This window comes from Nannospalax galili, unplaced genomic scaffold (genome assembly GCF_000622305.1).
Source record: "Nannospalax galili isolate Female #2095 unplaced genomic scaffold, S.galili_v1.0 scaffold103, whole genome shotgun sequence".
NCBI classification, from domain to species: Eukaryota; Metazoa; Chordata; class Mammalia; order Rodentia; family Spalacidae; genus Nannospalax; species Nannospalax galili.
The window spans coordinates 374,458-398,190 of NW_008352136.1; the positions used below are offsets into that span (position 1 = coordinate 374,458).

Here is a 23,733-nt window from a genome sequence, read left to right on the forward strand (position 1 = left end):
TTTCATAATCTTCCTCAAAGGATAAAGAAAACCAGATAATTTCGTCAACCGAAAGAAAAAGGACATAACATCAAAGACTCCATTCTGGCTGGAGGCACTTCTAACCTGCTCCTGTACTGCAAAACTTGCAGAGATAAACTTAAGACTCTCGTGTCTCCCATCATGAAGATGCTAACTTCATCTGAGATCACATCCTTGTGGACTTCAACAATACTGGATGACAGTCATCTTCAACTACATTGACACCTGAGTACCCCAAGTCACTGAACATTTCTGTCAACTTCTATGCTTCTTAAGCCCTTTTATAATTACAAATTTTTAATTGTTTATGATATTTAATATTTCACTTGGTATATTCCTAAATGATAAAAACAATGCTAATCTTGGTTTAAATAACGTTATAAATGACGATATTATTTCTTTTCATTATGTTTGAGCTATGACTGCTTGCCCCAAACCCCTACCTTACTTAAAAGTTTAATTTTCATATTTAGAAGATTCAAGTATTTTTCACTTTCCTTGTAAAAGTTTTTTTCTCATTATTTATTATACTTTGGATTTTTAAAATCTAGCTTTTAAATTGATAAAAAATTATTTTAGTCTTTTAAAAGAAACTCCATTTTGGGGGTACCTATATTTTAAATCCAAATTCTTACAAATAACCTTTTCTCCATTGCATGCATGCGTGTGTGTGTGTGTGTGTGTGTGTGTGTGTGTGTGTGTGTGTATTAACTGGGTCCAACCAACTAGATGACTATGAAGATACAACAAATTAAACACTGTAAAAGACTCTATAAACGTACTCAGATATTTAACAAACAAAGTAACTGTAACCCTATTTACTTTAACTAGAGATACCCAAAGTTTAAGTTAACTCCTCTTATCCAAATTATACAAAAGACATCAATCTCTAATAAACACAACATTCATAATGTTTTATACCTTAAGTACTGATGTTTCTTGATGACTGAATAAGTATGTAAGGGACCCTTTAGTACAATTAGCCATGATTTTAAAAATTAATTAAACAGGGGCTGGAGAGATGGCTCAGCAGTTAAGAGCACTGGCTGCTCTTGCAGAGGACCTGGGTTCGATTCCCAGCACCCACATGGCGGCTAACAACCATCCATAACTCCAGTTCCGGGGGAATCCAACCCCCCTCTTCTGACCTCCTTGGGCATCCTATGACGTGGGTGTACTTACGTACATGTAAGCAATATCCTCATACACTTAAAATAAATAATAATAAAATATTTTTTAAAAAATTAAACATTTGTATTTTGCTAATAAAAAGCAACTTGACACCACTGCAGTGACTCCCTGTAGTGTTCTATGTCCATTTCGTACCACTAAAGAAGATTTGGTTATGCTACAAGGCCTATTTTCTAACAAATCTGATCTCTTGTTTTTATCACTGTTATTACTCTTTGGTATATTGAATAAAAGACAATCTTGTTAAAAGAAAAGTTAAATAAGTACTATATTGTTATCTAATTTCTTCTATAATGTAGCTTTCTATGTACTTTTTGAAAATAAATATGCTATAACATTAATGTAAAAAAACTGATCACATTGATGTCATAGGTAAGAGCTACGATAATTTAAATATTGAAAATCAGTCTTCCTAAAATTAGAACTAGGCGCTCCACAAGAGGTTGTAGCTGTGGAGTCAAGCTGACAAATAGACAGATATACAAAGATAATAGATGATAGCTAGATAGATGATAGATAGTTAAAAGGTAACAGATTTATTTAAATACTCCAAGTATAGGGCTAGAGAGATGGTTCAGTGGTTAAGAGCACTGGCTGCTCTTTAGAGGACCCCAATTCATTCCCAGCACTCACATGGCATCTAACAACCAACCATAACTCCAGTTCCAGAGGAATCCAACACCACCTTCTGATCTCCACAGGCATTGCACAACACAGGTGCACTTACACACATGCAGGCAATACACTCATACACATAAAATAAAAATAATAAAATTTTAAAAATAAATAAATGCTCCAAGTATAAAAAAGATAGTTCATAAAGTATAAATAACTGTTAAGTATAGGAGGAAACAGTCAATCTAGTTTGGGTTTTTTTTTAATGTGTAAATTTTGGTTGTTTAAAAATGCCTGTTTCTGCTGGGCATGATGGCACACCCCTTTAATCCCAGCACTCAGGGGGCAGAGGCAGGTGGACCTCTGTGAAATGCAGGTCAACCTGGTCTCCATGGCAAGTTCCAGGCCAGCTGGGAAAACCCTGTCTTGAAAAACCAAGCCAAAAAACAAATGTGTTTCCTTTGTCTGTTACCTTCATTCTATGAGGCCAGACAGTGTTATCCCCCTGTGGAGAGTGCAAAGGTAGTCCCCCACTACCACAAATTATACAGTCAAGTTCCTCACATTTGGGGAAATCACAGGGATCATCACATCCCAAGTGCAAAGAAGAAGTCTCACTCTGGGGAAACCACCTTTAATTTTCATGATATGTACCAGGTAACAAGACAGTGTACTTGATGGTTTTGTTGCTGTTGTTGTTAAATTTATTTATTTTTACTTTATGTGTATGAGTGCTTTGCCTGCATGTATATATGTGCACCACATGCATGTAATGCCCATGGAGGCCTGAAAAGGATATCGGATTCCCTGGAACTAAAATTATGAACAGTTGTTAGCTGCCACGTGGGTGCAGGGAACCAAACCCAAGTCCTCTAGAAGCGCAGCCAGTGCTCTTAACCACCGAGCCATCTCTCCAGCCCCAATTATTTTAATTTTTGATGTATTACTTTAGAATTTATTTTATGTGTCTGAGTGTATTGTCTGCATGTATGAAAGTGTACCCGTGTCGTGCAGTGCCCTCGGAGGTCAGAAGAGGGTGTCAGATTCCCCTGGAACTGGAGTTAACAGACAGTTGTTAGCTGCCATGTGGGTGCTGGGAATCGAACCCGGGTCCTCTGCAAGAGCCCACTGGGCCAACTGTCCAGCCCCTGCTGCATTGCTCTTAATATATGTCACATGTTGCATCAAATACAGAGAATTTTTTAAACTCATAATGGCTAGTAGACTTTAAGGACTGTTCTTCCTGCCTACTACTCAGCCTCATCTACATCAGATTCTAGCAAGCCTCTCCTAGCAACGTAGGACACTAACAATATTTAGTAAATAATATGTGGCCCCTACATGCACAACATATAATGCTTGGCCAACAGAGGGAACTATAAACAGAAGTTGCCAGAAAGAAGCTGCACCTTCAAACGGAACCTTCTGCAAGACTGACTGACTGATTAGAACCTCAGTGATTGTGGAGACAGTGGACTGCTGCAAGCAGAGCCAAATTATCTTGGGCATCATTAGCCCCTTAAGAGCAATTTTTTGTCCTCCTCTGTAAATGACCTAACAGCCCTTTAGGTCAAGGCTATGGGATGTACAGACAGAGCACTAGTTTTCCCTTGGAATGTGTTGACTTAGCAGACCACCACCAGCTTCCAGTCCCTCAGGAGCTGAGTGTCGTCTGAGACACTATTCCTGGGAGATGAGAACAAACATCTACTCATCCCAGATAAGGAACCAATGACAGAGCAAAATAAGGATACCACCAAAGTCCAACTTGGTGAACCAGTTATTTTATTGTTTTTTTTTTTACAGGAATATGGGTGAGGGGTTACTTACAGGAGCAGAAACAACTGAAAGACAGCTACATCACCAAAAACCCATCCCAGCATGGGTGGACAGCTCATGAAAGCAGAAAACCTGGACCTGTACAACCTGCAGTTAGCTCAGCTATAATACCTGCTCTGACATGCTGGAGAGTATCTTTGGGCAGCTCAGTGGGTCTGAGCCTTTTAGGCAGCTTGGCTGGTCTCTGCTTCTTCCAGAAGGTTTGGCTGCTTTGAGCATCTTCTAGGCAGCTTTTCTTGTCTGAGAGTATCTCTTAGTGGTCCTTAGGGTTTATATATGCCGGGGGAGGGAGAGGCCTAGTGATCTGGTCAATTTCAGGGACTTCATGAAGCTATTGAGTCATTTACTTTCTGAGCTTAAGGCCCTTCCCTTCAGGACTGAATGTTCACCTCCCCTCAGAACACCATCTTCCCTCCAAGATGGAAAGAAATTGCTACACAGTTAGAAAGCATCTGAGGCCTGTAACAGGGGTTTCTCCCCTCTGCTGACCCCGTCTTCGATGACTTCACCAATGTATTTGAAAAGTGTTTTGATTTATGGCTTTCTTTGTTCTGTTACTACAAAAATTTCATGAAAGTGTTACCATGTCGGAACATGAACTTTGGGGTGACCCGAATCCATGCTCCCTGTGTTAGAAATAAAATCTGAGGTCCAAGGACCGCACCAATACTACACAAAGAACATGTGGACAAAGCAAAGGTAATTCAACAAGGCAGCTTTTACATTTGCAAAAGGTGTGTTGCCTCATTCAGATAGCAAGCAAGTACATCAAGCAGGAAATTGGATAGGTTTTTATCCTAATGTAATATTGTGTCTTTTCCCCATTGGCTGGGGGCAGACCTCACAGACTTTTGTGGTTGGTTAGTTTTAAAAGAATTGGGCCAGGCATGGCTTTAATCCCAGTACTCGGGAGGCAGAAGCAGGCAGATCTCTGTGAGTTCCAAGCCAACCTGGTCCCCATAGTGAGCTCCAGGTTAGCTGTGGCTACAGGGAGACCCTGTCTCAACAAAGAAAGGACTGGAGCAAGGTAATGAAGGACAGAGTAGAGGGGTTGGCCTAAAGGGAAGGAAGGGCCTTTGCACAAACAAAAGTTTTACAAGGTGGGGCAGGATTAAAAGATTTTAATTCCCAGTTAACAAAAGCTTTACAATATGGGGGTGGATTGCAAAACACCATTACAGAGGTTACATCTCTGTGATCATCCTTTTGATAGAAATGACTTTAATTCTCTGTAATTATTTCCTTCACGGGGCCATGGTCACCCATTTTTGACTCCAGAATAGACTGCCTCTTACCCTATTTGAAGTGAGAGTTGTGTTTTGGTGTGGACAACTCCCTTCTACAAACCTCAGCCATGTCATTTGTAAATAAGGCAGTGTGTCTCCCTGCCAGGAGAAGGTGTTTCAGATGAAGAAAGCCTGACCCTGGGGTCAGGGGATACCACAACACTGCCCACACCATCACCTAGGTGGTTTCTCACCTAGAGAGCTTGGTTCAAGACTCTTAATGCTTCAAGTTCATGGCCCAGCCCTCAGAGACAGCCTTTTCTTTAAAGGATGCCCTAAGGTTGCATCTCTAAGCTACACTCTGAACCAGTCTCCAGCAAGGCTCGGAGGAGATGAATGAGGAAGAGAAGGCTGCCCCTCCACCCTCCACCCAGGGAGGTGTATTCTACACCCTTCCAGCCAGAGCTGAGAGGATGAGGGAAGGAGAGAGTAGACCCTGGGGTGTGGTAGGGGCTCCTGTGAAGCTGCTCACCCACTTCACCCCTAGATACAATGCCAAGCGATCATAGAGGCTAAAGCAAAGACTGCCACCACACATGTGCTCAAGAAACCCACAGCCTAGAGCACCATGACCCCGAGGCATTCTGCAGTGAGCTGCTCTGCATCCACACCCTTTGGGGGTCTTTGTTCACCCTCTCCATTCCTTCCCCAGTTCTCCTCTCCCACCTCCCACTATCTTGCCCTTTCAGGGCTCCATGAATCCCTCTGGTTTTTCCAACTCATCTGAAAGCCAAAGTCAAGGTCTTGGGAGGTCACAGGCTGATCTGTCACCTTTTTTCCCAAGGAGTGTGCTGTAAACCTGGAGGGATGACCTGGGGCAGGCCTTGCTGGCCCACTATCTCTATGGCTGTAATGGGTCTGTGATAGGTTTGCTCTGACTTCCCTCGCCCACACCAGGGACCTTGCTGAGTGCTGGGGCACACATAGATAGCATAATCCTGTATGCCAATCATAGTTCAAGACAGGGCTTTTGAGAACTCTTCCACTTTTGCTCCAAGTCAGTCAAGGCTGCTCCTCCAACCCTCTCCATCGACCCAATCCCCTACCCCAAGTTCAGATTGCACTGCCCTCCATCTTTCTGGGAGAGTTTCCACACCATGAATTAAAACACAAGTCACCCCGTGCAGAATGCAGTGGGCACCAGGGCCTGCTGATGAGGTTTCCATCTCTGTCTTCAGGAGACAAGTCCTCAGGTGTCCCTGGGCTGGGGTGCCCGTGGGGGCATTCCCAGGTGAGGCTCAGAGCATGCCGGTCTCCTTCTCGTTCATCGAAGTCCTCTCATTCAGTGATGACATCTTGGTGAAACTCCTGTGGCTGGGATAGGAGGAGTGTCCTGTGTCCTCGCTCAGGGCATTGACCAGACGGGAGAAGAGGGCCACCTTGAACTTCTTGAAGTCCTGGCCCATGAAGACATACAGAATGGGGTTCATGCAGCTGTTAGCGATGGCGATGGCAGTGGCCAGGGGCACACCCAGGCTGAAAACAGAGCCAGGTACAGCAGTGTGGTGGAGCTCCAGCAGGTAGAGGGTGTGGTAGGGACACCAGCAAAGGAAGAAGGTGACGATAATGGTGACGATGATCTTGAAAGGCTTCTTGTTCTTGGCCAGACGGTTGCGCCGCAGCTTGCAGACAATGGTGAGGTAACAGGCTGTGATAATGAGGACAGGGACCAGGAAGCCACAAAGGAATCGAGTGACAGTCACCACCATGTGTCTGCTGAACCCTACAGAGTCAGTTCGGGAGTGAGAGGGATTTGGGAAAGACGCAGCTGCAGACAAGCTGAAGTTGTTGAAGCAGGATATTTTCCCATGTACTTTGGCTGTGTCTCGGAAGACAAGAGACGGGGAACTCAAGAAGAAAGCCAGGACCCAGATGACCACACAGGCCATGTAGGCCAGCCGGATGCTGCGCTGGTTCTGGGCCCAGACGGGAAGAAGCACAGAGACGCAACGGTCAAAGCTGATGGCAGTGAGCAAGAAGACGCTGGTATACATGTTATGGATGAGAAGAAAGTTGCTGATCTTGCACATGGCTCTCCCAAACACCCAGTGGTAATCCATGGCAGCGTAAGTGATGTGGATGGGCAGGAAGACATTGAACAGGAAATCTGCGATGGCCAGGTTCACAAACCAGACAGTGTTCACCGTCTTCTTCATCTTGAAAGTGGCAATGATGATCACCAAGCCGTTGCCTAGGATCCCGAGGAAGCACACGATGCTGTAGACCACCACCAGGAAGATCCGGGCCACCCTGGCTTCCAACGGAGACACCTCTTCCAAAACCACCATGGAGTCAAAGTTGTCAGTGTACTCATCATAGGTGATGGAATCATTGTAATCCTCATACTCCATCTCTGCAAGAGAAGATGGGGATCACCAGGGGAACGACTTTGCCTGACACAGAGGAGACATTGCCGAGCACAAGCCCTCTCTGATTCTGGTGAGTTAGTTGATGCCCCCTCTGCTGTTTTATTTCTTGACTTATTTACCCATCTATTTGTTTGTGTATGTGTGTGTGAACATATGTACATGGATGCAGGTGCATATGGAGGCCAGAGATTGATGTTAGGTGTCTTCCTCAATCATTTAACATCTTGGTTTTTGAGACAGGGCCTCTATTCAACTAGACTAGCTTGTCAGTGAGCCCCAGAGATCCTCCCGACTCTACCTCCTGAGCACGGGGATTGCAGGCACACACCACTACACCCATACAGCATTTTATGTAGGTGCTGGAGAGCTGAACTCAGGTCCTCATACTTGTGTATCAAGCACTTACTGTCTCCCGAGTCCCATTGCTTTATCTCTTTAACGTTTGTAGCTTTCCTGTAAGTCAGGCACTATGGTTAAGGGTTGGCGTATTATATAAATGGATGTCAGCTGGACCACACACAAGTCCAGGTGGGAATGAGAGACCGGGGCAGGGGGACCTCACCTCCAAACAGGCTAAAGCAGAATGGATTAGGAACCCCAACTAACAAATTAGGAGGATGATGAGGGGGTGGTCTCTCTTTTCTTGCTAGGAAAAGGTGCTAGGTGACGTTCAAACCCCACTCCAGAGTCCTTGTTCTAGACACCCTCTTAAGGACCCTTCCTTCCCCTACAGACTATGGGGGAAGCAATTAGTTACCAAATTCCCCTGGGATGTGGACTGTTGCTCTTTCGACAACACTAATTACAAGGAAGGAGAAAAGCCTAGTCCTGGGACTGTGGCTCCACCCACAGACCAAAGGCCAGGGAACAACCCCAGGAGGACCCTCCCCTACTCCACCCTGTTGATGGTCACTGGTTCCGTTTGGAGACATAGGTCCCTACCTTTGGAGGTCCTCACTGTTCACTGTTGCAAAGCAGCGGTCGGTGGTCCTCAGCCAGTAAGTCCCTGTGCACAGCTGGAAATACCTGCAGGGAGAAAGAAGCAGCAGGTAGATCCCGAGTCAGGACAGGATCCATTGCTACTGTTCCCATCCGACAGGAGGAAACAGAAATTCAGAGAGGTGAGTGTCACTCAGCCAAGGTTATGCTGCTGGGAAGTAGGAGGCCTTGAGTCTAGACCAACTGGCTCTAATCAGCTCAACTGCCAAATGACTCCCCATTCCAGGAAAAGAAGGTAAAGACCTGGTATGAGGCAGATGCCAAGGAGGGTGTGAGTGGCCCCCCGCAGACTCACCACCTAGGGAAGACTGGGAAGACCAGCCCAGGCAGTGGAGGCACAGAGGAGACAGAAAAGTTACGTCAAGCATCTGCCCAGCACCCAGACCCCATTCCCTTATGCCATCCAGTTTTCCAGGGACTTCTTCCCAGCCCACGTAGTTGCTCTTGTTTAAAGATGTGGAAACTGGGACCAGTGAGATGGCTCAGCCGATAAAGGCATTTGCTGCTAAGCCTGAAGACCTGAGTTTGATCCCTGGGGCCCTCACAGCAGAGGGATGCAGCTTCCCTGCAGCTCTCTGTGGGACAGTTAAGAAGCAGTGTGTGCTGCGACCTGTCAGCCATCACATTATGGTTTTTGGCTGCCCTATGCTCTTTGTCCCAAGGCTACGCTGAATTAAATCACATGATATGAAACTTCCCGCCATCTCTCAAAGGTTGGAAAAAGTCAAACCTTCCCTTTGACTTGGGATCTGGTCCCAAGATGAAGGCTGCTCTCTGAAGAGGCCCCTCTGCCCCGACGGCACCATCACCCCCACCCCACCGTGGCTCTCTCCAGGCTTTAAAGGGAAGCTCCTCCTTCCCTTTAAGACCCATCATTTTTAGATCTCCAGACCACTCTGTTATCTTTTGTAACACCCACCAGGAATGGATCAGTGTCAAATCACTTGGTGTGTTGGCCAACACCTCCTCCCTCCAGCCCTCCAGGGAAGGGGAGGGGAAAAAAGGGAGGGAGGGAGGGAGGGAGGGAGGAGGCCTAAATTCCAGTTCAGCCTAAGGGGGTAAAGAAATATACCCATGCATTTAATGTCACGTTTGTGTGTCTAATATTGTTTCGTGACTGATTTTATACTTTAGGACATAGTCCTCACCTTAGAGTGAGTTTATGGATGCTTACTAAAATCTGTGTTGAAAAAGGGATCAAAGGTAAAATCCAGAAAGCTATCTTGAGAAACAAATACCACAGTTATCTAGTGGAACATCTGTTTGCAACTCCCTTGCTTGCAATAAACTCTGTTCTTAAAGAATATCTTAGCCCCTGCCCTAAATGTCTGCCTCTGCAAACAGATCCACAGAAGGCATTTCCTTTTGGTGGTCTTAGGGAACAAAAACATCTGTGCTGGTAATCACGTAGGCTGTAACTTAAACCCACCAATACTATAAACAGTTAAAGAATACCTTGAGGAGACTTTAAAAACTGTGAAGGAACTAGACTGAGGATTTGAATCTTTTAGGAGGAAATCCCACTGGAGTCCACCAGCAGGAATAAACTCTCCCAGTTTCTTTACGTGAGTCTCTTGGTATCTTCTCTCTATGAGGTGGGTCCTGTGCCTCAGTTTCCCATAACAAGTCCTTAGCCTCACTCTGTTCCCCACAACTCTTTCTTTAGTCCAAGTCTACCCAGAGCACAGCCAGTCTTCATATCTTGGGGAGGATTCATGACCTCCCTGGGGACCTAGGGAATGACAGTAACCACAGCACCTCAGTTTCCCTGCCTGTCGGGTGGGTGTGATGGTGATGGGTTGAGAATTCCTATGTTGTAAGAGGTCACAAAGATAAACATTGAATGTGAGGCAGTCGCCCCTCAATGTCCACAGGGTGCTGCTGGCTCCCACATACCTCTTGAATACCCAATGGAGTCTCACATCCATTTCTTATATAAAAGAACATATTTTCATATAAAGCAACACATACCCTACCATACACTGTTACTTTCCTCTGGACTGTCTGTGATGCCTAATGCCAAGCAAATACTATGTACGTGGTTTCCGTAAATCTGCGCATGCTCAATACAGAAGCAAACTTTCCCCCAAATGTTTTTTTTCTTTCTTTTCTTTTCTGAGACAGAATCTGCTATGTAGTCCAAGCTGGCCTCAAACTGGTGATACTCCTGCCTCTGCCTCTTGAGTACTGGGTGTGTACCACCATTACCTAGCTTTCCTAAATACTGTCCATCTGTGACTGGTTGAATCCAGGGATATAGAATCTGGCTATAAGGAGGGTTGACTATTCTCAGAACGGCCCGTCACAGGACAAGACTGTGATGTTCTCTTAGTGTCCCCCTAAGGTGGCCTTTGCCTGGGCATATGGGAAAAAAAGCCAGCCAGGGAGGCTGGGTGAACGGTGCGGTCCTGTCCTCCTTCCTTTTCCCGCTGGAGCTGGCCATTCCCAGCTCCCTGTCTCTTCTCTCTGAGAGGCTAAGCGTCTCCCTCCTGATGCCTGGAACACTGTGTGGGGTGGCAGTGGATCCTCTGCCAGGTACAAAGAGCCCTTCAACTCCTGTCATTCATGGTCCTTCAACCTCCATAACCAGGAAGCTTATGGGAAAAAATTAAGTGTAACTTGATAGGGACTGAACACAGCTACAGGGAGAACTCTACTTTGTGAATGAGAAAACGGGTTCAGGGAGGCCCAAGCCACTTGCCTGAGGCCACACACTGAGAAGTCTGATCCCTGGGGAAAAGGTTCAGACATCCCTGCTCCCCTGAAAGGTGGCCAGTCCCCAGTCCACCTGCTCTGAGCCCTCCAAGCTTTAGCCTTGAGTCCTGAGAACTCAACCCCTCCTTCACAATCCTAATAAGCCTTCACAGAGCCTCCTTCCTTGGGATCCCTTCATTTTCTAAACAGCTCCCGTGTGAAAATCACCCCTGCCCACTGCCCTCCTCAGGTATCCACTGAGAAATACCCTTGAAGAGTCTGTGGTAAAGAACAATATCAATATGGCTTCCCCCTGAGGACCACGATGCTTCCTTGATCTAGAACTAATCACATTTCCCTTTCTGATGTGGCCACAGGGAAGCTCAACGTCATTTTTACAAATTTAGGACAGCAACTCTACAGGTCTGTAGGTTTCCTCAGTGGTTTCAGTTGGTCCTTATGTTTGCATCTAAGCCTACTCTATATTCGTTTCAATTCCTAGTGATAAATAATTGAGTGGCAGCCCAGACACTGTGCTAAGCACCCTTAACTACATGAGCTTGCACAACTCTATCTCCAGAGGTGATATTGCCAGAATTGGTAAAGATGAGGAAGTGAAGTTGACGTCACAGGGTCAGTAGGAGGCAGGTTCTACACCTAAGTCACTCTAACCTCCACTCTGACTCTTATCCATACTGATTCTAGAAGACAGAGCACAGGGCCTCAGGCACCCTCTCCCCTATCAAGAAATCCTCCCCCTTGTCCACTTTTCTGAGCCTTGTCCCTCCTCCAAAGGAGCCCACCCTCTCTGGTTTCCAGGATCATCTGGCTGAGGTTTGGAGCATACATACCCACTCACAGCATTGTCATAGCAGGGCATCCTGCCCCCTCCTCCTATCCTTAGCTACCCCAGGAGCCCAGCTGCTCCCAGGGCTGCCTGAGACCCTGAGTTCACATTCATCTGACACAGGGACCCAGAGTACCCTGCCTGATCCAGAGCACCCTAGGCCTGTCTTGTCCTTTGCTTAGGACAGTCCTGTGGGTCTCTAAGAAGGGATGTAGGAAGGAGGTGACAGCACAGGACCTCATGTGGGAGGCCCTAAACAAGTCACTTCCCTTCCCAGGGCCTTGGTGGCATGGTCTGGGGAACAGGATGATGACAACATCCACCCCCATTAGAACGTCTCAGAACCATGACACCCAAGGCCAAGAACCACTGGAGTTGGGACATGGTGGTAGGTGGTCTCTAGACTTCTCTCTGAAGCCCCAGATGCCCTCATATACCAATCCAAGGCCCCCCCTAGTTCACCCCAGTCCTAGGGAGCTTGATAGAGAAAAACCCAGAAGACTTGAGTCAAGGCCCCAGGAGGTGAGAGCCCTCTGATTTGTGGCAGAGGAGAAGCCAGTGAGAACCGGGGCATGGGAACCGGGACAATGGGAAGTCTTTCCAGACCAGCAGGGTAGCAGCCTCCACAATGCCAAATGACTCTTCCTTCTCCAAAGTCACGCTGGAAACCAGGTTCAAATGTCCTCTGTAGGGGCCTTCCTTTGGCACCTCCCCATAATGGCACCTACTCCCTCAAGAAGTGCCCCCCTGAAGCTTATGGATCTGGGGCAACTTGGGGGAAGAGTCTTTGAAAAAGTAAGGATCTCAAAGTAAAGATGGTCTGAGTGTAGTGACAGAAAATGGCATGGCTGGTGTGATGGCACAGGGAGGGAGGCAGGAGTCTGAGTTCTAGGTCAAGCAGGACTAAGAGTGAGACTCTATCTCAAAATAAGCAACATATAACAGAGAGAATTAGGAAGGCAAGGCCATATGAAAATGCAGCCAAGATGGCCACCTGGAGCCACCTGGAGCCACTGGAAGAGCAGGAAACACCCCAGACAGCCCAGCGGCCCATTCCTCAGATCCCAACTCCTGCCCTCCAGGACAAGCTCTTCCCGTTTTCAGTCTTGGGAAGTAAACACTGAAACCCTGAGCTTCCTCAGTGTGCTGCCTACCTAGGTAGGGCCTGTGGTACTGGAGTTTCAGGGCTGCCTTACACATATGTGCAGATGGCAAGTTTCCTGGGGAGGAGAACCAGGTCTGATTCTACTCCACCTCCTTGGGTCAGAGCAAACTGCCACCAACTACTTTTCCTTCTGCTTTGTTTTCCTAACAGATTGAGCAAAACACTGTGTAGCTGCAACTTGAGCTTCCTACCAGTATGGCTGCCTCAGGGTAGCAGACGCTAGCTATACCCCTGGGCTCTGGGAGAGAGTGTTTCCCATGAGTGTGGCTTCTGGGGACCTGAATCATAGTGTCACTTCTGCCTTCCCCTTTATAAACCTATTTAAAAATGATTATAGACTCACAGGAAATGCAGAGTTGAATGATACCCCATGCACTGAGCAACAACCCATGGACCTCTCACCCAGCATCTGATGAATGGATGGCTGAGTGAGCAATCATATGAATGAATCAATGAGCCTTTGATGGCTTACTGGCTTGGTCTAGATGTCAGAACTACAATAGCAATGACACACTAATGCCACAGATCAAAGGGACTCAGTGCTCAGCACAGGGCTGGCCTCATACCACCAGCCTTGGAGTGTGCCATGACCTAGAGTTCAGTTCCCATCAGTATTTGAGGCTAATTGGAGGACCAGCCTCCCAGAAGTCGGTGTGAAGATAGGTGTCCTAGTGAGTTTTAAGTGTGAACTTGACACAACCAGAGTCACCTGAGGAAGGACTCTCAGTGGAGGGATTTTCCAGATCAGATTGTCCTATGGGCATGCCAGTGGAGGACCAGCCTCAAGTGTTAATTGATGTTGGGGGAGGGGGCAGCCCACTATGGGTGGCACCATTCCCTGGGCAAGTGGTTCTAGGCTATATAAGGAAGTTAGCTAACCACGTGTCAGTGAGTAAGCCAACAAGCATCATTCTTCCATGGTTCCTGCTGCAAGATCCTGCCTGAATTCCTACTCTTGACTTCCCTCAAGATGAAGTAAATGCAACCCTTACACCTAAGACCCAGGAACATCCCTGAAGAGGGGGTGGAAAGATTTTTAAGAGCCAGAGGACCAGATGCCTGCTGTGAGATAGTGTCTTCTAGACACAATGGGAAAGCTGAAGCCATAAAATCTAAACAAGACCTACATAATGACAACACCAGCTGACTTGCCAATGTGGATGGGGGAAATTTCACAAGGTCCTACCTCTAAATGAAGATCTACAGGCAATCAATGGCACTAGCTGTGGAGAGAGACAGAATCAAGAGCTCCCTAACAGGTTATCCAATCCCAAGTGGTCAACTCTAAACACATATACACATGAACACCACTAAACAGACTCAGTAGGGGTGTGTGTGTGTGTGTGTGTGTGTGTGTGTGTGTGTGTTAGCAGTAATAACAAACAATAATAACCCTACTCCCTGTATTTGAGAGGGAGTAGGGTGTCCGTGGGAGGACTTGGAGTGGGGAGATGGGGAGGAAATGATGTAAATACAATACTCATGTATGAAATTCTCAAAAAATTTTAAATAAAAAAACCCTTTCTTCTGAGTTGCTTTTGGTCAGGGAGCTTTATCACAGCCACGGCAGTGTGGTAGGTCAAGGGCTGGGATGCTCTGTGGGTGAGGTAGACTCCATGAAGTTCAACTTACAATTTACCATTGGCTCAGTCTGTATGTGCCATATTGAAAGTCCAGGCCCACCTGCTCCACTCCTCCTGATTCTACCTGGCAGCTTGTTCTCAGCTCAGAAGGCTTACCTCTGGCTCTCCATTCTGAACACTTGTCTGTGCTGGGACTCATATCCCTCTGTGCAACAATCTATACATGTATACACACACACACACACACACACACACACAGAAGCTGTTACGGTTTCAATGTGTGATGTTGCTACAGGCTTCTATGTTTGAACACTAGCGTCCCAGGTGGCAGCCTTGGTTGGGAAGTTGGGGAACCATTTTGATGTCTTGAGGGTTATAGCCCAGCCCCAAGTCAGGCCCGAGTTCTGTCTCTTCTTGATCAGTTGAGATATGGAAGCTATACCTCAAGGTCCTACCACCTTGGATGGAGCCTTGGCTGCCATGCCTCCCCTGCCATGAAGGACTATAGCCCCTCAAACCATGAGCCACAGTAGGCCGTTCCTCCTTTAAGCTGCATTCAGTCTACACAGGGGCCCACACATGCATACAACCCTCCTTGCCTCCAAAGAAGAATGGCCTTCTAGAACAACCAAGGAACTCTGAGCAAATCTGAAAAAAGACAGCAACTCCAACAGGAAAACAAGCCCCAAACTATGGCACAAGCCAAACTGAACAGCAAATAAAAGCAGAGGAAAAGCACCTGACTGAGGGGCAGTGAGGCCCAAAGAGCCAGAGACACCCCAGGTGACAGCTTCTGACCTACCTGCACACACGGAGGGGCAGTGAGGCCCAAAGAGCCAGAGACACCCCAGGTGACAGCTTCTGACCTACCTGCACACACGGAGGGGCAGTGAGGCCCAAAGAGCCAGAGACACCCCAGGTGACAGCTTCTGACCTACCTGCACACACGGAGGGGCAGTGAGGCCCAAAGAGCCAGAGACACCCCAGGTGACAGCTTCTGACCTACCTGCACACACGGAGGGGCAGTGAGGCCCAAAGAGCCAGAGACACCCCAGGTGACAGCTTCTGACCTACCTGCACACACGGAGGGGCAGTGAGGCCCAAAGAGCCAGAGACACCCCAGGTGACAGCTTCTGACCTACCTGCACACGGAGGGGCAGTGAGGCCCAAAGAGCCAGAGACACCCCAGGTGACAGCTTCTGACCTACCTGCACACGGAGGGGCAGTGAGGCCCAAAGAGCCAGAGACACCCCAGGTGACAGCTTCTGACCTACCTGCACACACGGAGGCCTGCACACGGAGGCCATCCAAGTGCACTGTCAGAGGAGGCATTTCTGTTTCTTCCTTTCCTTCCACAAGCAAACTCTTGAGTGAAGATTGCTACACACAAGCGGCACCGACCAAACACTGGGAAAGCCAGGTCAGGGAGTGGGGCAGATAACTGGGAGCCAGAGGAGGCCAGGCCAGCATCCCACTAAGCCCCACAGAGAGCAACCTGTGCTCACTCCTGCCCACCGAGCTCTGTGGGAACAGGCCATATTCTAGAAAGCTGCATATTTCCACCCTCTGCCCGTCCCGCTGCAAGCATCCTGTATGCTCCCTACCTCTTGGGCTTTCAACAGAGCCGCAGGTGCCAGCTGCTGGGAGTGAGCATCTCTTGGTACTTGAAAATAGTCAAGGATCTGGAAACACGGGAGGACATAGGTGCCTCTGCTGAAGACTGGGTGCTGCAAGTCCTGAGTGCCCAACATGGGAGAGAGGATGGGTGAAATGGGGGCAGGGTCCTGGGACACTGAGCCACCTTGAGGAACTGTGAGACACAGAGTCCTCCAGAGCACAGAAATTCAAGGAAAACTCACACAGGCAAAGCAGCTATGCACTCAGCAGGGACCCTTTGATCCATAGGACCTGCCCTGCATGGGAGGCACTCAGGGAGGAGCACCCAGGGAGGAGAACCTGGAGAGGATCACATGGGGAGGAGCACTTGAGAAGGAGCATTTGAGGAGGAGTACCTAGAGAGGAGCACACTGGGAAAGGACTGTCTGCAGTGAAGAAGGGAAGTAGGACAGGAGCAGAGTCAGGGCAGAAGAAGCAAGTACAGACGTCAGAGTGTCACCTTCCTCCTCTTTCCTGACATCCAGAAAACCCTCACAAGAACAAACACCTCCAAATCCTTTGCCTGCAGGTCATGTCTGGGTGACACCCCACCCAGGGCTTGAGTCACTGGCTCTATGACCAAATTAGACAAAGAAGCACAAAGCTAAACAAGTTGCCTTTGGTGCTACACCCAACAACCTTCTCTGCTGGGAGGGGATGGATTTGGAAGAGCCAATGGGAGTAACAGGGCCAGCACAGCAGAAGGTTGCAGATCCCTATCCTGGCCCCACAACCTTCCCAGCAAGCCCAGGCCCTGCAGGACTGGACGGCCCCCAGGCAGACAGCTCTCCTGCCCACACTTCTGCTTGGAAGAGGTCATATCTGGGCCTACCACAGAGCACAAAACCTCTAGGCGGCTGTCATCGACTTCATTCTCATTAAACACAGCTCTAGCTAAGTTCTGGTCACAGTTCCACAGAAGAGGAAGTTGAGACACAGAGAAGGCAAGATATGTGCGAAAGCTCACACAGCAAGCCCAGTCATACAAGGAACATCAGATCAGGGGGCGCTATACAGAGGTGGGCTTGGGCTTTAAAAATTGCCTTCTAGTCTCCTTAGAGCATGCCAAAATTCTTTGACCTTTGCCCCTCCAAGAAAAAGCCACTACAAAATAGATGCAGTGGTGTCCATGGTGTGCTCTGTCCTGTGATTCCCTCTGGCCCCTCTGCCTCTCATAAATGGCTGAGTTAGGGGCCCCTCTCATCACACACTACGGGGACACCTTTTTGAGGTGGGACTTATTTGTCCCCCATCCTGCCAGGATGCTCCTGGTACTGGGGTAAACCCTAGGCTACGGCAGACCACAGGCAGAAGGGAACACACCTCTTCATCCCTCAGCTCCCCTCAGGCCATTCAGTGGTTCCCACCTTACTGGTGAGGTACCAAGGCTAGTATACAGGGGCCAGCAGCTTGCCTGAGGCTACCCCTCATTCTACCTGGTCAGCAACAGTACAAGCCAGTTGCCTGTGAATCTAAGGTTCTGTCACCTCCGCTGCCCCCTGCTGGTCTGTCCCCCCCTCCCATGGGCCAAGGACAGCAGAACCAAGAGACATGTGGGCAGCAGATGTCTGCTCAGCTCGCTCTGCTCCCCATCTGTCTGTCCTCACTGCTGGCTTCCACCTCCTCTCTCTCTCTCTCTCTCTCTCTCTCTCTCTCTCTCTCTCTCTCTCTCTCCTCTCTCTCTCACACACACACCCTCTTTGTATTTTCTGGTCCTCTCTCCGAAAACTCCCTTCCTGTCCCAGTTTCTCACCCTCCCCATCCCCCCCACCTCTTCGTCAATCCCAGCCTGCCCCTCACTGCAAAACCCCTCACCTGTATGTGGCCCACCAAGCAGCTGCTCTCAACTAATTTTCTCCACCTCTGAGTAGAAGCTAACCTACCCAGCCCCAGGCCCCAGGCCAAACACAAAGGCCTTATCAGGGCTGTGGGCGGGGGAGCCCTGGGAAGGGGGGAACCGGGGGAGGCTGGAAGCCCTTTCCCGGTCTCCAAATTGTCTTATTTGTTTGGTCTGGCTCCTGCATCTCCCACTAGCTGACATTCCAACTGGGCAGTGGCCCAGCCACTTCTCTCAGCCTCAGAAAGGCTTTTAGGAACTGAGAAATCCCTCAGAAGGTGTCCTGAGTTATAGCTGGGGAAACTGAGGCCCATAGAGGGTACCCTCTCCATGCTACAGAGAGTTGGCCTATCATGTGCACCGTGTACCCCAAAAACATAAAACTGTGCCTGGAACCTCACACACCTTACACCTTTACACCTTTGCCAGGTGCAGGCATGCATTGTCCTTGCAGCATAGATTTGCAAATGGAGGCTCAGAGAGGCCAAGTGACTAGCCTAGGCTCACACAGCTTTTAAGTATTAGCTTAGGGTTTGAACCACAGACACTCTGGCCCCCAAGCCCAAAATTACAACCTCAGCAGTAGCTGAAATATTTTGCCCTCCAACATTTCTTTCCCAGCCTCCCCAGCCTGAACAGCTCTACACTAAGATGTCTTTAATGGTTAGTCTCATTCACCTAGGAGAAAGAGAAGGGGGGAGGGGGCTCCCAGCTCTTGTGGTGGTTCTCAAAGCCCTGAGGGACTATAGTCTATAAGGGCCCAAGTGTCTGGAAACCACACAGATGTTCCAGCCACAGGCCTGGCTGCCAGCCCCGGACAGAATTAGCTCCCAGTCGGAGAGAGTTTCCTCCCTGGTCCCACGCCTCTGCGCCTAGCTCCTTCTGAGTCACTGCAGCACAGCCAGAAGACTGCCCCACTTGTTCTTGGCTTAGATGTCGCCATGCCTGGGCCAAACTTGATGAGGATGAATAGAAGTGAGGAGCCCACCTACTCAGGGGCCGGCAGATCCCAGGGCACCTCCTATGGCCGGTGGGCACACAGAGGGAGGGAGACACCCCAAACATTCATACTGCCTGGTTTTACCCTGCTAAGGTACCTGCCCCTTAGTGAGCCAGAAAGTCTTTCCTTCCTCTCAAAGGTGCTGGACCTCAGACCCATACCCTCCTGCCCTGCCCCTTCAGGCTCACCTGGATGTACTCTTCAAGAGATCTCCCTGCTAGGCATGGAGGAACACACGTGTAATCCCAGCACACAGGAAGCAGAGGCCAGAGGCTCACCACATGTTCAATCAAGGCCAATGCCATGAGAGTCCTATCTCCCTAGCCTTCTGGCAGCAGGTCTGAGCAATGCCCCTGGTGGCAGTGAGGATGGAAGAGCACAAAAGGGTCTACGAGGCTCCGAGATGGCTGTGCTCTGAGTCCTCAGCCCAGGGCCAGCAAGGTCTCCTCAGCACTAGAGCTAAGAGCTATGGCCTCCCTCTCCTGTCTACCCTGGGGCCCTCCTCCACTAAGCCCTCACCGTGTGAATGGGTTGCCATTTCCTGCCAACACACCTGAGGAGCCAGATTCTCAGCATCCTCCTGGGGCCCACCCAGCCTTGTCCACCTTGTCTCCTCAGCAGCCCACAGTTCTTCCCAGCACCTCTGCCACCCTGTAGTGCACAGGCTCTGAACCAGTCCCTCCCTCTGCTGTGGTTCCCATAAATGTTCCTCAAAGCCCATGTGATAAAAACTTTGTCTCAAGCCTATGGCTTTATTGGGACATAGTGAAACTTCAAGGAGGCCTGTGTAAGGAAGCTAGGTCTCTGGGATAGGCCCATGAAGGGGGTATTAAATCTCTCTCTCTCTCTCTCTCTCTCTCTCTCTCTCTATCTATCGATCTATATCTCTGTCTTTCCTGTTTGCTATGAAATGGGCACCCTCCTCTACCACATGATGCACCAGTTCGTCACAGCTGTCCAGGGACTAACTAAAACCTTTCCCACTGAACCCAAAGCAGGTACTGGTTACAGTCACAGGAAGCTGTGTGACAAATCTTCAGCCTTCAGACCATGTCACAGTTACCTCCTACTCAAATGGCTCCTGTAGTCCTAGAGTCCAGATCAACTCAAGGGCTCAGGACCTGAGGCTTGACCCCTACCCAAGGCTGACCCTGGACTCAGCAGCAGATGCTATAGATACCTTGGGCCCAGGTAGAAAGTGGACCCTCCTTGCAAACCTAGTCCCATAATGCATTGGAGACCACTGCCCAATGTGGTCATTTTCCCCAGAAGTCAGCCCTAGCGATAGGAGTCCCAGGCACCATCCTGAGCAGGGGCAGCTGTCTCTCTAGTCCTAGCAGATTCTATGCACATGCTCAGTACCTTCCCTGCAACCCAGCTGTGTACAAGGCCATCAGACACAAAGCCCATACCTGTCTCCATAAACTCCACCTGAGCCACTGGAGGTGGCCTTTTATGTCCCACTGGCCAGGAAGCTCAGCACCATATCCAGTAAGTCCCCTAAACCGGGTCTTGACCTTGCTTGGGCAATGATCCCTGAGCAGGGTACACAGTGTGCCTGCAAGTCATCAAATATGGGGCACTCATGGGGGCTACTTGGGACTGGTTAGTCTCTTCCACACTAGGATCCAGCCTACAGCACACATGAACATGCTGTTCAGAGTGTAGGCTGAGAGGTTAGAAGCTGGGTGTCCCTGGAGAGGTGGTTCTGAAGCCCTGGGCCTCCTAAACCCAGGCCTTGAGCACTGAGGGCAGCCCATACCAGGCCCAACTCAGAGACAGAGCTGCTTCTCTGACACTGAGCAGCAGTTGGCAACTGGCAGCCAAAGGGCAGCTCTCCCAACAGTGGCACCACAACCTGCCTGTGAGAGAGAACAGAGAGAGGGACCCCCCAGGCTGGGCTCTTCCTGGGGTCCCTACTCTTAACCCACATGCTTTCTTCTCCCATCTCTGTCCTCTATCAAATGAATGAGGGAACATCTCATCTCACCACACCCCTTAGTTGCCTCCCCCCCACCAACCCACAGTCTGCCCAGGTATGTGAGATCATGGGGCCACCCTGTGGGAGACATTGGGACATCAGGATTCAATATGAATAACGGTCACCCTAGTAGCTCAATTTATTGCATACCCACTATGTGCTGGGACACACATACTGGAGTGTCATCTCACCATGACCCTACAGATATGGTTGTTTTACACCTGAAGAAGCTTGAGCCTTTTCTCTGTCCCTGGCTTTACTTAGTTAATGTCTTTAGAAATGATCCTGACTTAGCTGGGTGTGGTGGAGTGTGGGCTGCATAGCAAGACCTTGTCTCAAAGGGGAAAAAAGGAAAAAAAAAAAAAAGCCACAAATATGTTTGACTCCTTGGAGCCGTGGTGGTTTCATAGGCTCCTATCCAGTGTTATACTATATTTGGGCCAAGTGTCTATCCCTAGCTTGGTGCTGGGGCTAATAAAAAGGCAGTGTGCCTTGGCTCCCTACTGTGTGATCTTAGGCAAGTCGCTGTGCCTCTCTGAACAATGGGAGAATCACTCATGAATTAGAAATAGTAAAATCTCTGCAGAAAAGTAAGGTTCCAGATAAAGGGATCTTTGGGGACCCTCTATAGCAGTAATGTTTCCAGGTCAGTGAGGTTCAAAGTTAACTTGCCATTCCAAGTGCCAGATCAGGGTCTTGACTGACTTGTATAGGGCTTCCAAGGTACACAGAGACCAGGAGCCTGCAGTCGGGAGTCAGCCAGACCAGGTTCAAAGGCCCTTGTCTCTCTCAGCATAGACTAGCTACCTCTGTTCTATGAGCTGTGCCTGTAAACAGGGTGCATGTCCTCCCCTCCCTCTAAGGCTGACTGTGAGCATGGCAGGAAGCAGCAGTGAGGGTGCATAGTAGGCACTTAGCAAACATCTGTATAGGGCTGAAACTGGGCCAGTGTGTAGAAACCAGCTGCAAGCCTGTCGCTGATGGTTGGAAAGGGAGGACAAAGTTAAGACTAGCTGATTTTCCTTGAGCTACCCAGAAGTGGGCAAGCATGTAGAACAGGCTCTCTCAGGCTAATAGTGGTTGGCTCCTCCCCTAGGTTTCTGAGGAACAGGCTACAGGACAGCCAGCCCCTCCAGGCTGTGTGAGGACAAACAGCTCGCTTTACATGTCTCAGTCTCAGGAGCTTCATCTCTAGCCTCCATCTCAATGGGCTGTGGTTCACAATGAGGTTGGTTCATCCCAGCACTGGATATCTTTGACAACATGGCCAGGGCAGGGGGCACCCTATGGGGCAACTGCCATGTGTTTCTGCTATTCCCCACGGAGCTGACTGCTTTAAGGTCCAAGGACAACAGCTTGGAGCAGTCCTCTCCCAGCCCTCTGAGCTGTCTGGTTGAGGCGCCCACTGGGGACCATCACTGACTATGCAATAGTGGTCACTGTGTTCCAGAGACTCCTGGCTTCTATGTGGCAGGAAGTGGACTCGGCATGGGCCCAGGTGTTGCAGGGCGGGCACAGCGCCATTTGGCACTTTTGCTGGGGAGGGGTCAGGAGACAGGAGCCCTATTGGAGGATAGGGTGGGCCCCAGCCAGATAGCCTGACTCAAGTCTCCAGGAGGTTGAGACACTTCATCAAGGCAGCCTTGACCTTGGCCTAGGCTCTGAGGATCAACCATTCCTCCTTCCAACCTCAGATCCTCCAGCCTCCCTTGCTCACTCCATCCTTCCAGGAAATACTTACTAAGCACCTATCATGTGCCAGGCCATACCTGGATGTTGGGGGTACCACAGAGAGCAAGACAGACATGTAGCTGCCTTTAGGAAGAGGGTGCAAGGGACAGACACCAGACAGGAATAGGCTGATAACACGACAAGGTGAGGACCTCAGTGGTGCACTGTCTGGGGTTGCGTTGGGTCCCAGCTCTGCTGTGTGACCCTGGACAAGCCCCCACACCTCTCTGTGCCTCAGTTCCCACTGATGAATAGGAGAGATCAGAGCTCCTTCCCCCACACGGTGTTTACAAAGATTAAATAACGTTATGTTGACAAGCCTAGTTTGCTAAAAACATCATGGAAATGTGGAAGTTTTAAATAAGCACAGCAGCAGGTGGCAAGATGTAATGTGAATAGACTGTGAAGAGGAGCAAGACATCTAAAGTTGGGGTACTGGTTTAAACTGTTCAGGGAAGCCTCTCTGTGAGGGTGGCATCCAAGTGGAGACCTGAATACAGAGAGAGGAGCCATCCAGTGGGAGAGCATTCTAGGAAGTGGGACTGGGAAGTGCTAAGGTCCTGAGGCAGGAGCAGGTTTAGTGTCCATTTGTCTGCATTCATCCACTCCTGGAAAAGCTGCTGGTGAGCACCTTCTGGATGCCACCCTCCTTTCCAGAGGCTATGGGAGCAAGACGGCCAGGTCCTTACCCACAAGGACAAATCATGGCACAATCAGTGTTGCAAGATGAGACTCAGAGTTCGGACCTCCAGTCAACCAGCTACAGTTGTGCTACAGACAAAGTGGGACTGGCCCTAGTTCCCACTCCTCTCTATTTTCCCTTCAATTTGGGGCCCTATGTCAGCTACAATTTATCAGGCAAGCGCCCTTGGTCCTACCAGTATGGAAGGAAGATGAAAGAAGGGAGGGAGGGAGGGAG

General features: G+C 49.1%; 1 protein-coding gene and 1 non-coding gene across 7 annotated transcripts in view; both read right to left on the minus strand.

Annotated features, from left to right (window-relative positions):
- Positions 1-2,334: 2,334 nt before the first annotated feature.
- On the minus strand, positions 2,335-2,499 carry LOC115066955. Its single transcript, XR_003846395.1, has one exon. It is a non-coding gene; the product is annotated as a U1 spliceosomal RNA (small nuclear RNA).
- Positions 2,500-4,604: 2,105 nt separating this feature from the next.
- Cmklr1 (chemerin chemokine-like receptor 1) overlaps positions 4,605-23,733 on the minus strand; it is a 44,007-nt gene continuing 24,878 nt past the window's right edge. For 3 of the 6 annotated variants that reach the window (XM_017802171.2, XM_017802175.1, XM_008848942.3), the window contains exons 2-3: positions 8,264-8,347; positions 4,605-7,305 (exon numbers count right to left, since the gene is read on the minus strand). In XM_017802171.2, the coding sequence (XP_017657660.1) occupies positions 6,191-7,303 (1,113 nt within the window). In that variant the 5' untranslated portion in view covers positions 7,304-7,305; positions 8,264-8,347 and the 3' untranslated portion in view covers positions 4,605-6,190. Of the gene's footprint in view, positions 7,306-8,263; positions 8,348-16,213; positions 16,346-16,468; positions 16,620-23,733 lie in introns of those variants that run through there. The other 3 variants (XM_017802174.2, XM_017802173.2, XM_029554037.1) reach the window with 2 other exon arrangements.